General features: G+C 31.2%; 1 protein-coding gene and 1 pseudogene across 1 annotated transcript; one reads left to right on the forward strand and one right to left on the reverse strand.

Annotated features, from left to right (window-relative positions):
• Positions 1 to 1,532: 1,532 nt before the first annotated feature.
• LOC133682309 (eukaryotic peptide chain release factor subunit 1-3-like) lies at positions 1,533 to 6,147 on the reverse strand (annotated as a pseudogene).
• Positions 6,148 to 10,246: 4,099 nt separating this feature from the next.
• On the forward strand, positions 10,247 to 13,339 carry LOC133692069 (OVARIAN TUMOR DOMAIN-containing deubiquitinating enzyme 1-like). Its single transcript, XM_062112753.1, has 9 exons — positions 10,247 to 10,584; positions 10,685 to 10,750; positions 10,836 to 10,919; positions 11,036 to 11,158; positions 11,830 to 11,882; positions 12,103 to 12,152; positions 12,216 to 12,316; positions 12,659 to 12,942; positions 13,051 to 13,339. The coding sequence occupies exons 1-8, from the start codon at positions 10,471 to 10,473 to the stop codon at positions 12,923 to 12,925; spliced, it is 858 nt and encodes a 285-aa protein (XP_061968737.1). The 5' UTR covers positions 10,247 to 10,470; the 3' UTR covers positions 12,926 to 12,942; positions 13,051 to 13,339.
• Positions 13,340 to 17,850: the final 4,511 nt, after the last annotated feature.

Genomic DNA, 17,850 nt, shown 5'->3' on the forward strand with positions numbered 1-17,850 from the left:
TCATTTCCCAGCATCTTTGTTCAATTAGGTGTAGCAAAGCTCGGATGGGGGAACCTATTTTTCCTCCCGGTACATGCATGATAAATGTATGAACATGTAAACTATATGATGAACTCGCCCTTCGAGGGGTGACATATGGTCGTAACTCCTGTATGATGAAACAAGAATCTTGATTCTTGCCCAAACTCTACAATGAAAATTTTCTGAGTGACGGCCATTGGGTCACCCAAAAGTCTTGAGTTCAAGATGCTTCAAGAAGGGTTTGCCCTGATGCAAAACAATGTATACGGAGCACACATCCTAAAGGCAGGTTCTAATCTTTTTAAGTGAGACAAAATGTAGGTTTACTACTTGGTCTCTAAAAAGGGTCTCTTGTTGTCCCAGTTATCACCCTCTTGAAGGCAATATGGGGGCTTGTAGGCAATGAGATGGCACGTGTCCAACTATTACCAGTCTAAGCACTCAACGAAGAGTTGGGGTTTACACAAACTTAAACCTTGACTAAAAGTCGTAAGGTAAGCTGCTAGTCCCCCTCCTAACCTGGAGCATGTGTGTGCTTTAAAAAAAATCAAAATATGTGATGCATGAAACAATTCTATAAAATGCATGAATAAAACAAGACAAAAATGCAAAAACATAAACACATCAAATACACAAAGCTTAGTCCAATAATGTCGAAAACAATACCGTCCCCAGTGGAGTCGCCATTCTGTCGCACGTCAAAAAATCCGCGCGGCGTCGGCTGGCGATTTTTCATTTGTCATTGCGTTTGCTTGAATTTGATTGGTTCATCGGAGTCGCCACCTAGTAATTTATTGAGGGCTACTAGGAAACCTGATGTACTGGTCTTGTCAAAGATTCACAGGAAAGGGACTGGTTGTGGCTAGGGAAGGTATTAGCACCCCTAACGCACCCTACCTGAGGTAAGCTGCTTCGTGGACTTGATGTGTTTTTAAAAATAAAATTTTAGCCAATTCTAAGGCTTTGATAAATCAGTTATTGGTTCCCAAAATATATGTAGATACATGTTCTACATTTTTATGAGAAATACAACATGATTTTTATCTGTCCTTTAGATATTTGTGCATGTAAATTAAAATATTAAATTCATTTTTTCTTTGATTCAATAACATACATAAAAAAAACACAAATACACACACATCTTTTTTTTCTATTATTATTTTCTCTTTCTTTCTTTTCTTTTCTTTTCATCCACAATACAAATTATACAAATTCAAAAAAATAACTAAACAAAAATTACATCAAACACTTTAAAAATTACAGAATAACCCAAAACATCCCAGAACAGTGTCAGGAAGCCTTCTGAAACCGCCGGGACAGTGGCGGCGCGTCTTCCCACGCGCCACCGCCACTGGCGGCGCGTGGATTCACGCGCCGCCGCTGGAAGCTCAAACAAAGAGGGGGTCTGCAATGTCCTCTTTCCCTCCGTCTTCCCCACGCCGGCGGTGGAGTCACCGTTACCTGCAAAAACACAAAACGCAACACAAACCGATTTTATTTGGTTTTGTTTTTTAGATCTGTTTCCTCTGGTCAGTTCTCTTCATATTTGGATCTGCAATCGGCTCCACTCCTTCTAGTGACTGCTCCTGCCGATGGCTGATCTGATGGAGGAGCTGAGGAACGGCTGGATCGGCCGAGAGAGGGAAGCAGGACGGCGCTGCTGCTGGTGTGGAGGCTGTCTGATGGTTGCTACCGCTGGAGGCTATTGTCGATGGCTTTGGCAACACTGGAGCTGACGGGGGCGCAGAGGTGTTGCTGTTGTCGCCGTGGGACTGAGAGAAGACGGCGGGGCTGCCGCTGAGTTCGGCTTGAGGAAGAAAACGGAAAGGAGACCTGGCTCGGTCTGTGGTGGTCAGCTGCTGTGGGAAGGAGATGGGTTGATGGAGGCAGGTTCAGGAGCTGCGATGAGCAGAGGGAGCAGCTGAGAGGGAGGATCTATGGAAGGGGGAAAGCAAAGGAAAAGAGGGAGCCGGCTAAGAAGGAGAAAATGGAAAATCACTCCTCTCCTTCAGGTGCAGGGGAGAAGAAGAAAAATGTGGTCAGCGGGAGGGGGCTGGCTGTCCAGTTGCAGGAGAAGAAAAAAAAATTCAAAGGGAGGGCCCTGCTGTGCAGTTGAGGGAGAAGAGAAAAATCAAAAGATGGGGGGCTGGCCGATGTCCCTCTTGTCTGCAGAATAGAGGGTGACGGAGAGAGGCTGCTGTGGGAGAAGAGAAAAAAATAAAAGGGCTGTTTTGTTTGTTTTCGGCTGGGAGGAGGAGGACCAACGAACGGGAGGAGGGAGCAGCTGGTGGAACCAGCCGAGAGAGAAGAAAAAAAATCAGAGCTGGGGGCAGGCTCTGCAGTTGAGGGAGCAGAGAAGAAAATCTAGGGGAGGGGGGCGGCTGCTCTCCTTGAAATAAAAAAGGTGTTTAGGTTTAGGTTTTTTTTGTATTTGTTTTGATGTTGTCAAAATTGCCCCCCCTTAAAACAAATCAGTGTAGCTTAGTATTTATAGGAAAAGTTTTGCTAGGTTTTCAAACTAGTCCCTCAACTTTCCTTTCCTTCTCTTTTCCTCTTTTTTTTTTAAATTTTGATTTTTCTTATTTTTTTGTATTTTTGAAAGCGAGCAAATATCAACATCGACTCAATGCGGAAAATCAATGATTTTAAAAAATGACGCGTGAAAAGTTGAACGCGTTCCAAATATCTTGGAAAATTTAAATTCTTTTGAGATGATGCTAAAAATAATAAAAACGATGCAAATGTATTAAAAACGTATTTTTTTGGATTTTCAATGCTTTTCACTATTTTTGGATTTTTTCTGAAAATTTATTAAAACATGGGTCAAAAATTGGGTAGCAACACACCTGATAGCGAACGATTCCTCCAATGCCACCAAATCCTCTACAAGAATCTGATCCTTCCTCTGAATTATCTGTGAAAATCTCAAGCAAGCAGCCGAATTGCTGGTACTCATCAGCAAACCATTCCAGAAGGGACTTTTCATCTTCAACCTCCAAGTCAGATGAGGCGGTTGAATTCGGAAGGTTGCTCTGGTCGCCCTGTTGCTCCTTGTTTAAATGCTTTATTATAATCTCGTCTGTCTTGATGTTTTTCAGCACATACCGATTTATATCCAAATCTTCCCAGATAATCAGTGTCTGGATAGCACCCATCTCCAGAACCTTCATGGTATCATCCAAGCCATACACTAACTTTCCATTATCCTGACTGGCTTCTTCCAAGAACTTACCAATCAAATACTTCTCCTGTACGGATTTAACATCGGATAGAATCTCCAGGGAAAACTCAATGGCTTGATTGAAGCCGTTTTCCCCACCGCATGAAACATCTATAGCTTTTATTACTTTAGCCTGTAGGCGAAGATCAAACAAGTCAGATTGGCTCGGCTCTGTCTTAAAGTAAACAGAACCAGCAAGTATTAATCCAACAACATTGGAGGATCTATAAAATGCTTTGTAGCAAGTTCTGCTGCCTTCCTAACACATGATTATCCTCTGTGAAAATCAAATTTATATGTGATGTTCAAGTTGTTAAAGATAATAATGGTGAAATAATTAATAGAGATAATATATATCAATTTGTTTATTTTATCGAGTTAAAAAATCTAAATTTTTATATCATCATAAATACTTATATTAAGGTTGATGTTGAGTTGATGTTAATGTTAATGAGTTAAATATAATATTAAGTATCAATGAACATAAATATATAGATGAAAATGTTGAGATCGACCTTGATTTCAATAAAAATAATGTTAGACATGACAATGAAGAAAATAAAAAGGAGGATTCTGATTAAAAGGTGTTGAATTGATTTAGATGTGATGTTTTATTATGTAATGTAATAAAAATTGTATAAGATATTTGTTGGTACTTTATATTGTATTATATTTACATTTTTGGAGATGTTTTATTTTTTATAGTTATGAGTTTAATACAAGCAATTTTTTAGTTAAATATGCTTGATGTTGTTATTGTTGTTGTATGTTTATGTTTAGGATGGCAAGGAAATTGTAAAGACTTAAAAAAAATGACAGAATTTTGCATTGTATTCATGCTGTAAAGAAACAAAGAGGTAATTAATTGTTTGTGTCTAGTACAGCAGGATTGATAATCCAGTGGATCTTAAAAAAAAAATTATAATAGTCCCACGACTGAAGAAACTAATTTATTAGACAAACAATTAAGATAAATAATTTTGGTTTAATTACAGTTAATTTTATTCCATGTTTATATAAACAATGACTGTAACAAAATGGAAGGATAAAATTGAGAACTTATACATTTTATATCAGAATGGAGTCAAAACACGCAGAAACTAGCAATTGATTAATAATTTCTTGGTATTACAAATTTAATCAAGCCAATATTAGACAAACTGTGTCCGTTAATCTTGAGAAAAAAAAACCCTCGATGAATATAAAAAATAAATTCGAAACTGACAAACAAGAAAAAAAAAATTGAAAATGAAAGCAGAACATAGATGAGTTGAGAAGAGGAAAAACACGCACCTGATGGTAATTTGTAAGGTTTTTTTTTACTTGAAAATATGGTTGTGGTTGTTTTTTTAAATGATTTTTATTAAAAAAAATATATTAAAATAATATTTTTTATATTTTTAAAAAATTATTTTTAATATCAGCGCATCAAAATGATCTAAAAATATAAATAAATATTAATTTAAAATAAAAAAAATTTAAATTTTTTTTTAAATACAAAAACAAATGGGACTTGAATCTGACTTTGTTCTAGCGTGTGGATTATAATTTATATAAAGAATGAAAGTTTTCTCTTGGAAACACGCAGGTGCGGTGGTAGGAATCATTTACACGATAACTTAGGAAAGAAAAAGAATATAGTGTAATTTTCAGTAAATTAAATAAAAAAATAAAATTTGATAAAAAATAACTTGTGTTAACTGCCGTTAGTGAGTCGGTCTATTTTAAATTATTAAACTCACATTTATAATTATAAAATCACAATAATCTCATAATAAATAAATAAATAAATAAAAAATCTCATTCTTTAAAAAAACTAATATCGAACAATGAAATTAAAATAGAAAATAAGTAAAAATATATCAACTTGCGTTGATTTTTTAAATTTGTAATTTATTTTATTAGAAGCACCTTACATTGAAAAACCATAAAAATCAATCTTTAACTAATTAAATTAAAGCATGAAATCAATAAAAAAAAATCAATTATATAAAAGTATCTATAATTATATTTTTATTTTTTCCTTGTGTTTTGAAAAATTATATTTTATGTTACATGTAAAACAAACAAATATTTCAATAATAATGAAGAGATGAAATTTCTCATCGAAACAACAGATCACATCTCTCTCTTGTCTCGCTCTGTCTCTCCCAGAAATCACAATTTTTAACATGGATTTCAATTGTTTAATCATGATTGTAAAGATGCAGCCCCGAATCATGATAGAGTAGAGAGTTGAAGTGGGATTTGGATCAATGTGACCTGGAGGATGATTTAAGAGTGGATTTTATTTTAAAATGGGTTCAAATTTTTAACGGATGATTAAGAAGAAATCTTAAAGGTGTGTGATTTGCACAAATAAAAAAAAAGAGAGAGAAAGGGGAGGGAGAATGGCCGTTTGGGTTTTTTCGAAATATATGTTGTTTTTATATCCCAAAACTCCAGATTTCAACTTTACAATTCTAAAATACCTTTTAATTAGTTATAAAATCAAAAATCAAACAAGTCAACAAGAAATTCACGATTCTGATATATTTTTTTCAATATATTTTTTTTAAAAAAACCACATTCATTGAATCCATAGATAAAAGACAAGTCTATTAATATCAAAATTAATTTTTTTTATGATGAAATATAGCTAGTCCAACCTTTTCTCTCTCTCTCTCTTTTTTAGTGAGATTTTCTTTTATCTCTGTTTTTTTATTAACGTGGTTCTCCGGGTCAGCTTGCGGGTATCTCGACTAATCTCACGGGTCCTGAAATTATCGACCACATAAGCTTCCAGTGACCCTAAAATTTGTGAGACTCGAACTGATGATCTATAAGAAGTCATCCTAGAAGGACCTGACCAATTGAACTACATCCCTTAAAGTTGATTTTTTTTCTCTTGTCTCTTGACATACCATGACTGAATTATGACAATAATTATATTTGAGATCTAAACTTTAAAATTTAAAATAACATGACCAAATATGCATAAATTAATTTTTTTGGGACCAAATTGAAGTTTTTCTCTCCTTTTGGATAGTGAAAATGAATAACAATAATATTTTTTTAATAATAATTAAAATTTTTATTTTATAAATTGATGTCTAAATATTTTTTTACACATGTACAAAGACATACAAAGAAAAAAAAAGTCTTAGCATATAAAACCATGTTAATATAACTTATAATAATAAAATTAAAAAGAAATAAGATTTGATAACTAAATAGAAAAAAAAGAAAAAACTAAAAAAAGAAAAAAAAACTATAAACAGTGATATGAAAAATTAGACTAGTGTTGAAGAATATGCTTGATATTGAGTATTTTATATGGTGAAAATTTATTTGTTTTAGTTTATTAGTAGTAATCATTCTAATTTAATAGGCAGGGACTGGAAACCCGTAAAAATCTATTTTTTTAATACTCTTCTTTTGCTCTTCCCTAAATCATTCAAGTTGCTGAGAAATTTTTTTAGAATAGTATTTGTTTGGTATTGCAGTAGCTGTTATGATTATAGTTTGAAAAAAATTATTTTATAAAAAATATTTTTAGTTGAGATTGGTTTGAAAAAATAGATGTATGATTAAAACTGTGGTTGAAATTGAGATTGAAGAAAAAATCGTTTAATGTGTTTGGTTAAAAATGCTTTTGAAATTGAGGTTATAAAATAATTTTTAAAAATATATATTAATATTGATGGTTTTTAATTTAAATATTGTAGATTTAACTATTACTATTATATCATGAAATAAATAATACTTTATATAAAATATTTTTTATTGTTCCATTAAATTTTTTAAGAGCACAACAACATTGGTAAAATATAATCAGGAATAAAATTGAGATTGCGATCAAATTCTACAAATATTACATCATCAAGTGATCTTCGTCTAATTTATGTAATGTCATTGAATAATATTTAACACTAGTTTTTCGAATAAAACACAATTAAAAATAAAAAATATTTTTTTATTTTGTTAGATCAGATCCAGTTCAGTGTATTTTTAGTGTTGAACTGGACCGGTCCGGCCGGAACAAAAACCCATGAACGGTGGAGTATGCATGCTCCACTGTTCATGCATTTTCCAGCTCAAGAGAAGCAAATTGTTGCTTCTTGCAAACCTGTGGTCACACCACAATTAATAGAAGGCCCTACTAGTATAAATTTATTGTTGAAGCATTACTAAATGGTTAAGTTGTTGTGGTTGTTTCAAACGCATAACCAACCACGTAACCAAATACACGGTGGGGCTTTGTTGGCTGTGAAAGCATGTGTGTGTATATATTGTTTGAAATTATATAGTAGTTGTTATTTTAAAAGTATTTTTATTAAAGAATATATTAAAATAATATTATTTTTTATTTTTAATATTAACATATATCAAGATGATTTAAATTTATAAAAAAAAAATTTCAAAAAATTTCAAAAATATTTATTCTAACAAAAAAAAATAAAGATACTCTTACTCCGAAGAGATCAGTTAACTTTATTTAAAAAATAGCATTTTCACTTTCACGCATTAAAAATTCAAAATATTCCAAGATCTCTTCAAATTCCTTTCGTAATAAAAAATTTATAAGTTTTTCTCTTTTCCCTTATGCCACCACAGTGACTCTATTTCTAATTCTGTACTTACCACGTAGTTTTAACTTTTAAGTATATTGCTAATTAATTACAATTTAATGAAAAATATATTAAAAAGTTAGGAAAAATAAAAAAAAATTATTTACCAAAAAAAAAAGAGAGAAACTAGATATTTACTCACATTACTATGAGTAGGATCAATTTTTTTAAAAATATTTAAACATTATTAGCCTGTTTCAAAAAAGCAAAACAATAAAAACATATAGGGATCAACCCAAAGTAACTTGATTAACTTAACAAGTTCAAAGGGCGCCTGAACAACAAGAAAAAAATAGTTCAGCTGAAAAAATTTTCAAGATGATATTTTTTTAAAAAAATATTGAGATGTCAAGTAATCATTTTTGATTTGGTTTTTATAAAAAAAAAGTAATCAAACTGAATTTTTTTTAAAAAAATTGAAACCAGTTCAAATCGATTTCGGTTTGGTTTGGTTCGGTTTTTAGGACAAAAACCGGTTTGGCTAGGTTTTTTTCAGGTTTTTTTTTATTTGGGTTCGGTTTGATTCAGTTTTTTCAGTTTCAGGCTTATAAAATCAAAACCGAACCGAACCGGTTGGTTTTTAAAAAATTTTAATCGGTTTACTCGGTTTATTTTCACGATTTGGTTCTTTTGGTTATTTTTTTTGGTTTTCTCGGTTTAATCAGTTTTTTAGTTTTTTGGCTCACCCCTATGTCAAATATATTGGATTGACCCCTAGTCAACACAAGTTAACATGTAAAATCTGTGACTTAAATCATGAAACCATGATAATCTAATAGAAAACAAATGAAAAAAATATATTGAAGTCCAATTCTCAATTGACTCAGTATTGAAAAATAAAATTGAAAAGAAAATCAATTAAAAAAAACTCGAATCAGCTCGGGTGAACCTGTTAAACCTAAATCACGAGACTTGGATAATCCAGTGGAAAACAAGAAAAAAAATATGAAACTCAATCAATTTTAATGATGAAATTGAAAAATAAATCAATTAAAAAAAGATCAAATACAACTCAGACTAACCCACCAAACCTTTTGATTAATTCATGAAATTGGAATAACTTTATAGAAAACAAACTAAAATAAATTATGAAACTTAATTCTCAATCTACTCCAATGATGAATGATAAAATTAAAAAAAATAATTACAAAAAGAGCAAAAAAAACCTCAAGTATATAGGGTTAATCTACAAAACTTGCAATATGAGTCACGAGACTACGATAATCTTGTAAAAAAAAATGTAAAAATAAATTATAGAGCCCAATATCTAATAAATCTAGTATTAAGAGATAATTTTTTAAAAAATAAATTAAAAAAAATATTGTTCCAATAAACAATCCTTCAACTAGGGGAATAATAATTTTCTTTTTCAGTTAGCTTTGATTAGTTGTATGTGACTCTATAAATAACTATTAATATATACTAGTTTACATATTTAGGCTATTCCGAAGGATCAAGTCTTTGGAAAACCTAAAAAAGGTGTTCAAGTTTAAGGAACAATTGTTATTAAACTCATTAATTTAATCATTTCGATTATTGTTTTTCATCCAGAAAAATTTTTCTATTAAAGTATCTTATATTTATCTTAGTGAAGTGAACGTGTTTAACTTATTTTTCTTAAAATAAATAAAAAATTTATAATTTTTAAAGCAACTTAAAAATAAATATTAAAATAGTATGTTCATATTTCATGTATGATTGAAAGTAAAAAAAAAATTCATAAATGTAATAAAATAATGTTAAAAATATATTTACAAATTTTAAGAATAAAAAAGAAATTTGAATTGCATTTCCATGAATAATTTATTATTAGTATTATTACTTTCATATTATATATATAATAATAAATAATAAATTATTAAAATGCAAATAAAAATAAAAATTCATAATTTAAAGGTGATGTTAATTGCAGCACAAAGGTGTTTTTCCTTATATGGTTAACCATCGTTGATAAAGATAATCTTTATTGAATATTTTATTTAAAATAAAAAAATTAAAACATTATAGTCTTAAATGTTTTTTTTTAAAAAAAAAACAAAACCAATAGCCGGATATGTGAATAACTAAGGTCACCCGCAGGCCAGGGTCGATAACAATACTATTGGGATAATTTGCACAGGCAGGGGTAGCCCAACGCAAATATAAGCCTTGTTTGTTTTGAGGTTGTAAGATGTTTTTGTAAAAAAATATATTTTTTATTTTTTAATTATTTGTTAATATTAAAAATAAATTTAAAAAATAAAAAATATTATAAAAATATTTTTTTTAAAATAAAACACCTTAAAAACCAACTAAAAATTACAATTTATACCTATAGCATGCTGGTAATAAATGAGAAATTAAAAAAAAAACGTATTTGCCTCGTCATGAAATAAAAATCAGGTAGGTAACTAATAATATCAGGAGAGAAATCGGTTTCTTTAGGAAAACAAAACAAAAATAAAAATGGGAATTTAATCACTTGGGAATTCGATTTTTTTAGCAGAAAGAATTAATTTAGTCAGGGTTTCAAGGTCTCGCCCCCTAGTGAACAGAATCTTGATTTTCAGGTATACTGATCTCAACACTGTCAACCGCACTTTCATCTTCCAAAAGTCAAGAAAGAAACAGAAGGAGAAGATGCAGAATGAAGAGCAGCTGACATGTAAAATCGAAGATTTGGCAAATTGTTGTGGAGGAGTAGATGATGATATCATGCAAAAGCAATCAAGTATCCCATTACTTGGCGACAAGGCAATTTCTCTCTTGTTTGAAATTCTTTAATTCTGTTTGAGTTTTTATTTGCATTTTAATTGAAAGGATATATCTTGGGCGATTGGATTTTTTACAACAGGAGCCTTTGTCTACATTAGCAGCCGAGTACCAATCTGCTAGTCCTATCTTGCTTGAGAAAATAAAGGTTGTTATCGTCATCACGTTTTCTTGTTTTCTTTATGGCTGTCTTGAGTTAATGTACTAGTTGATTGTTATTGCTGCTCGTGTAGGTTCTTGGTGACAAGTATGTTGCAATTAGGCGAACACGTGGAGATGGGAATTGCTTCTTTCGAAGCTTTATGTTTTCGTACCTAGTAATGTCTTTGTAACTATTTATTTGGTTTCTATCCTTGTGCTTTTTGTTGGAGGAGGAGGGAGCACAGTATGCGTAATATACCCTTTTAAATAAGCTGTGGTTTTCTTGAGATAGGAGCATATTTTGGAGACACAAGATAGGGCGGAAGTTGATCGTATCAAACTCAATGTTGAAGAATGTAGGAAAACACTGCAGAGTTTGGGTTATGTGGACTTCACGTTTGAGGATTTTTTTGCGGTAAATCTATCATGTGCATTCTGTTACTCTATGCAAGATGTACGTTTATTCATTTTTTAAAACATTTTTGAACTCTTTCAATCTTCTTTTTTTGTGTGCCGGTTATGCAACAAAGACTTTGTTTAAGAATTAGTCCGTGGAGTGAACTGGAGTCAATACATGTGCAAATGTCCAAACAAATTTAAAGGAAACTCAGTTTTAGAATATGATTTGGAAATTTGAACTCCATGTTTGTAAGTTCTGTTGATTTGATGAATTGGAGTTATAATTTCATTGTTGGCCCCTTCAGACATGAGGTGGACTTCTTTGGAAATATGGATTGTGATTTTAAGAACCACTTAAATAGCTCGTTCACATAAACATTATGGAAAACAAAGAAGGACGAGTATATATATTATTTTTATGCGTGAGGCATGGATGAATTTAGTTAAGTTAATGCATGCTCTTAATGTTATATTGAGATGCTGATGCCACCAAAATATTTTCTATCTTGTTTCATTTCCTGCTCTATTCTTGAGATGAGAAGATTGATTTTTCTTTAGAGCTTTTAAGCAATGAGTTTTTAAGTCGTGACAAGCTTTCTTCATAGAAGCTTCTACCAAACCGTACCTGCCTTCAAGGCTTTCTTGCATATAATCTGTAACTCAGATTTCATTGTGAAAAATATGCAGTTATTTCTTGAGCAGCTGGATGATGTTCTTCAAGGAAATGAAAATTCAATAAGGTGCCCTTTCCCCCCCTGCTGTGTCATGTCTGTTAACTGCTTAAAAATAACAACTTCATTGGAATTTTAAGCTCTCTAAATTACTCATCAGCTCCTGCATTTTTATTTACAACCATGAACTGATGTAGTGCTTATGAGGCCAAAATATTAGGTTGTGCTTGTTAATCCTAGTCAATTGACCTTTTTGAGCTCTAAATACAAATTTTATTTTCATTTGCAGTCACGAAGAACTTCTAAATAGGAGTCGTGATCAGTCTGTATCAGACTATGGTGAGTGTCTTGATGGTATGAATTGATGTTTGCGACCTTCTCCTGACAAATTTGGTTGGTTAGTTGTCATGTTTTTCAGATTTGTGACCACTGGAGAAATAAGAAAACGTTCTCAGTTTTTTGAACCCTTTATATTTGGATTGACGAACACAACAGTAGAGCAGGTTTGTTCAATGGATTATAGTTTCTGGTGTTACTTTCAAACATTTTCCATGCATTGTTAGTTCTGTGCGTTTAATGAAAAACAAGGATGAATTGGTAGCTTTCACTAGCATAACTTAAACCAGTGTCATTTTACATCGAGTCCACAATTCTCCTTATTTTGTCTTTCAAAGTTTTACATTCCAAACCAAACACCATTAATAATTTGTTTAATCTGTAACTTGATACCTTTTCTCGGTGTCAAATTCATCATGGTAGAAATCCAGTTTCATGTATTTCAGAAAGTTAGATAATGAATGCATAAAATCTTGGAGTTCCCAATTGATATATCTGTTTTGCCTTAGTTTTGCAAGTCATCAGTGGAACCTATGGGCGAAGAAAGTGACCACATGCACATTACTGCACTGTCAGATGCATTGGGTGTGCCAATTCGTGTTGTATACCTCGACCGCAGCTCTTGTGATGCAGGTGTTGTCAGTGTAAATCATCATGATTTCGTTCCTGCTCCAGGCAATCTCCCAAGTGCCACTAGTGCTAGTTCTGAGAGCATCAATCCCTTCATTACCTTGCTTTATCGTCCGGGTCACTATGACATTCTCTATCCAAAGTGATGCTTTCTGCAATTCTGGTAAGCTGCTCTCATCTTTTTGGTAGCTATGGTACATGGAACACTTGTGTATGGGTGGGTGGATGGGACATCTTTTATGTTATTGAGTCTCGCTTGTATATATTGCAGAATGCAGACCATTAAAGAAGTCCGGGTGATGGAGGCTGTCAAGGTCAATTTGAATTATGACGAAACACAAAGTTGCAAAGCAAAGGCCTTAGCCTCATCTGTATTTGTGCTGTACATTGTGATAAATGTTCAAATGCTTCTGAATTGTGAGTGGGGGCCTAAATGCAGGTTGCCTGAAAGTTTCAGACAGTCATCTGTTCCAATTTAGGATGGAGCATGTCCTCACCTGGTGTTTAATCATCTTTGTGAAATTGCATTTGCTGAAAGAGGAAGAAAACTGTTTAATGCATGCCCACCACTCTTTTCCTCCACTTTGTTAGGGAATGAAACATAAGCAAACTTTGTGTTGCTATCATGGAGACTCAAGTCTTGATTTAGGTAGGAACTAAGTTACTTCCCGCAGCTATGACCAAATTTTTTCAAAGCAAAAAAAAAGTCTAAAGTCATGCAGAACTCTTTGATATTATCATTAAACCTATTGGACGAACTTGAAACCCTCCATCCAACTCTTTGCAGGTTTCAAAGTGTTTGGGTGTCTGTTTTTTTTTTTTTTTTTTATCTACAATTAATGATAAATGATAGTATTTTGAAACTAATAGATTGGATAGCTAAACATGAGCATGACAATATGTTTTTTGTTGTGTGAGTATATTTTCGCCTTTTTGTTGTGTTCAATTGAGCTATGCTTGAGGAATGGTTGAGTTATTTTGTTTCTTTTTTTTTTCTTGTATTGTGGTTTCTCTCCAATTGGGTTTTTATAGGGTAAAGTTGAGATAAAATTCAATATAAAATTGAAGAGTTATTGGAGAATTATGGGAAAAATTGAATAAGAGTGAAAAAATATAAGGGTTAGAGAATTAAGGTCTAAATTGAAGAAAAATTAAAAAATCAAGGATTAAATTGAATGAAAATGAAAAATATATTTGATATATGTACCACATGCACCGGCATGTGAGGAAGGTGGCCTTACTGTAGAGGTGCATGCAACCTCTTTTGAGCTTCAATTGTGCCCTTACTTGTGAACGAGGTTTTTTTTTCATGATGACGCGTGGTGGAAGGAGTGATTTTAGCGACCATTTTTTATGAAACAAAAAAAAGTTAAAACGACATGGGAAGATGAGATTGAAAAATCAAAATTTTAAGACAAAAAAAAGAAGCAAAGAAAATAGTAAAAATACCACATGAAAGCAGCCAAAAAAGTGAGAAATTTTACAAAACATGCCACATTTCTATACTGATTTCATAGTTCAAAAAGACCATTGTTTTAGTGTTTTTGTTAATGGTCTTCGTTCCATTCTATAACGCGTTTGTCATTTAGGCTTAAAGTGCTCACTTTTCAGCTCTTGGTAATTTGAGGTTTTATTAGAGGTTATAATTTGTTCTCCTTTCATAAATTAGCTTAATTTGAAGCTAATTTCAGCCTACATGTGTATTTAGTGATACGGTGTATGATGTTTTTCAATAATATTTTTCAATTGAAAATATATTAAAATATTTTTTTGAAATTTTTTTTAAAATTTTGACATCAAAACTATTGAAAAAATATTTTTAAAAAATATTATTTAATATATTTTTTTATTTGCTTTCTATACGGATATCTCCATCTAATAACTTGAATCACAAGTTTAGCAAATTGACTCGTGTTAACTTTGTTTATTTTTTAATTGAATATTTTTATTTCAATTTCATCCTCCAACAACTCAATATTTCTTTATTTGTTATTTTTTCAAATTCATCCTTCAATATTAGGTTGTTTAAAAATTGAGTTTTGTATTTTTTTTATTTGATTTCTATGAAGTTATCTTAGTCTCATGAATTTAATTTAATTTTTTTATTTCAACCTTCAACTTTGATCTATTGAAAATAGAGCTTCATAATTATTTTATTTTTATGAAGTTATCCAAGTCTCATGAACTAGGTCACGGGTTTAACTGGTTAGAGTTGACTTGAGTTATATTATCGATTATAATCGAGATAAATTTATATTTGGATTCAATTATAATGAATTAAAAGATTCTTATGATAGTTGGACTAGGACAATAAAAAATTATATGCCAAATTCATTTAATTACATTAGTGATGCAAGAGTTTTTATTTGAAAAAAAATATATTTTTCTTAGTTAATTTTTTTTATTTTTCTATTATGTGTCATTATATTTTTCTAGTTTTTTTATTATTATTTGAAGGAAATAGTTTTTCTATTTTATTTTTCTTATTCAATATTGCTAGAATTTTTTAGCTTCTTTTTATATATATAAAGTGTTGTAATAGCTTTTTTACAAGTTAGACATGAATGAATAAAATTAAATATTTTGAGAGTCTCTTTATAATCATGGTTTTCTTGGTCTTTGATGGTTTTCACTTGTAACTAACTTCATTATCCTTTGCTCGTGTATGTGTCAGGTGGTATTAGAGCCCAACGATTCCTGATAATTTTTGCTATGTGCTACCAATCATCATGGTTGGAGATCGTAGAGGATGTGTATCAAAACTCAATAATTACAGGTAGTTAGTTGTCTGTATTGTTGAATAACCATAGTTAAAAGAGGTGGTTGTAGAACATGTTGTGCTTGTGTAAGAAAGGATGAGGAAAGGATATGGAGGTTCCTCATTAGGAAAGAGACATCTAAGAACTGTGGAAGAGGGCATGGTTGCGCATCCAGTGAGATAGTGAATGGCCAGATTTGGTCACCGGGAAGCGTCACACGTGCCTCTTTAATTGCGCAGGCGCCACCTATTCGTCAGGAAAGAAAAAGAAAGCCAAAGAAACATCTCGTCAAAAGATGAGAAATTAAAAGTACAACTATTATTACAATCCACAGTAAAAGATCTCTTGATCTACAGTGATTTCCTCGCATCATTTAACTCTCGTTATAATTGCCTCGCATTTAAAAACAAAAGGAGAAAAAAAGAAATTGTATTTCTTGGTAACGGGTTCACAACCTGGTAAACCATTAATGGTGATACGATTAGAAACATGTTTAGTTCTTTTAGGTACTACTAGACAGGGGTTCCATGCTAGGCCACAGGTCGGCCTAGATTTTTTTTAACATAAAAAAATGATGTCAAGGCAACACAAATGTTTATAAAAAAAAGCAAAAAATATATGAGACTTGATCATGGACTCGATTGAGTTTAATGAGCTTAACTAATTTAAATAAAATAAATAAAAAAATTCAACGACAATAAATAAAATAACCAAAAAAATTAACAACGTAAACAGATTAAAAAAACCGACTCAAGTTCATTTTGGTTAGCATGTTAAATATGCAATTTGATTGTGATACAAAGGTAACCCTATCGAAAGTAAATTGAGTAAAACTATGAAGTTTAATTATCAAACAACCCAATTTTCAAGGGCAAAATTGAAAAACAATGAAAGACAAATATCAAAGTCAATCCAAGTTAACCTATTAGCCCCGCCACAATAGGCATAAGATTGAAATAACCTCATAGAAAGGAAAGTGAAAAAAAAATATAAAAACTAATTTATAATAAATCAAATGTTGAAGGAAAAAAGTCAACTTTAGAAAAGATCAAAGTCAAACCATATTAATATTCAAAACTTGTGACCTTGGTCTGAACCTAGGACTAACCCCCATGAAAGGCAAACCCTAAAACATAATGAAGCAAAATTCTAAATCAATAAAATATTATGGGATAAAATTGATATAAAAAAAATTCAATAAAAAAGGCTCCAAAACAAAAGAAATAGCAATAAAAAGAATGAGAACTAAATTTAATATAAAAATAATTTGAAATCAAATGCTGAGAGATGGAATTGAAAATAAAATTCGATCAGGAAAAAGATAAAAACAAACAACAATTAAAAGAATGAGGATCAAATTTGATATAAAAATTAAATAAAACTAAATAATAAGAGACGAGATTGAAGAAAACAATCAATAAAAAAAGATAAAACAAATAAAACAAATAACAAGCAATAGAATGAGGATCAAATTTGATAAAAATAAAAAATAAAATGACACCTTTAAAGATACAAGGAGAAAAGAGAGAAGAAAAAAGTTTATGGGAGTTCAACCACCGCATCATTGTGTACATGTGCTACACTACCACGAAGATTATGGCAAAACGCTTCAAACACTGTCATGGAGGTCATCATTTGGACATGAGACAACAACTCACACATCACTCTTTTATTGGTGCATGCGTCTGCACATGCCAACTATTTTTTTTTTAAAATAATATTTTATATTTATAAAACGATCAAATCTTTCCCTGGACAACTTGTTAATTACTAGAAATTCAATTTTAATTACTAGAAATTTAATTTGAAAATACAAAAATATCCCGGATTGTAAAGTTTGAATTTTTTTGCTTCTTATGGTATGATAGTCTTTATACTTTGCTTCCAAAATATAAAAAAGATAAAATTATCTTTGATCAACCCTTTAACAAAGTTATATAGTCTTTACAATATATTTTTAATTCATAATAACTAATGAAACCCGTAAAAAAATTACACCGATAGCAAGATCATTGAATTTTTGTTGGAATAGCAACATAATAATTACACTATTGCGGTGATCTGTGTCTAGGAACAGTGAATTCACCTTGGCTTCCATTTTATTTTATTTTTTAATATCGAGCAAATTCATTACATGTTGCAGAAACCTCTGCCGGGACTACCATCAAAATAGCACAAGAAATTTACACACATTATTCTGAGATCTAGAGCACACAAACAGGCGGCGCAAGCATAGGTCAACCTACACGTACTTGCTGAATAGAATTCCTTTTTTGTATCAATCATAGATATAATAGATATCACAAAACATA

This window comes from Populus nigra, chromosome 1, assembly GCF_951802175.1.
Source record: "Populus nigra chromosome 1, ddPopNigr1.1, whole genome shotgun sequence".
NCBI lineage: Eukaryota > Viridiplantae > Streptophyta > Magnoliopsida > Malpighiales > Salicaceae > Populus > Populus nigra.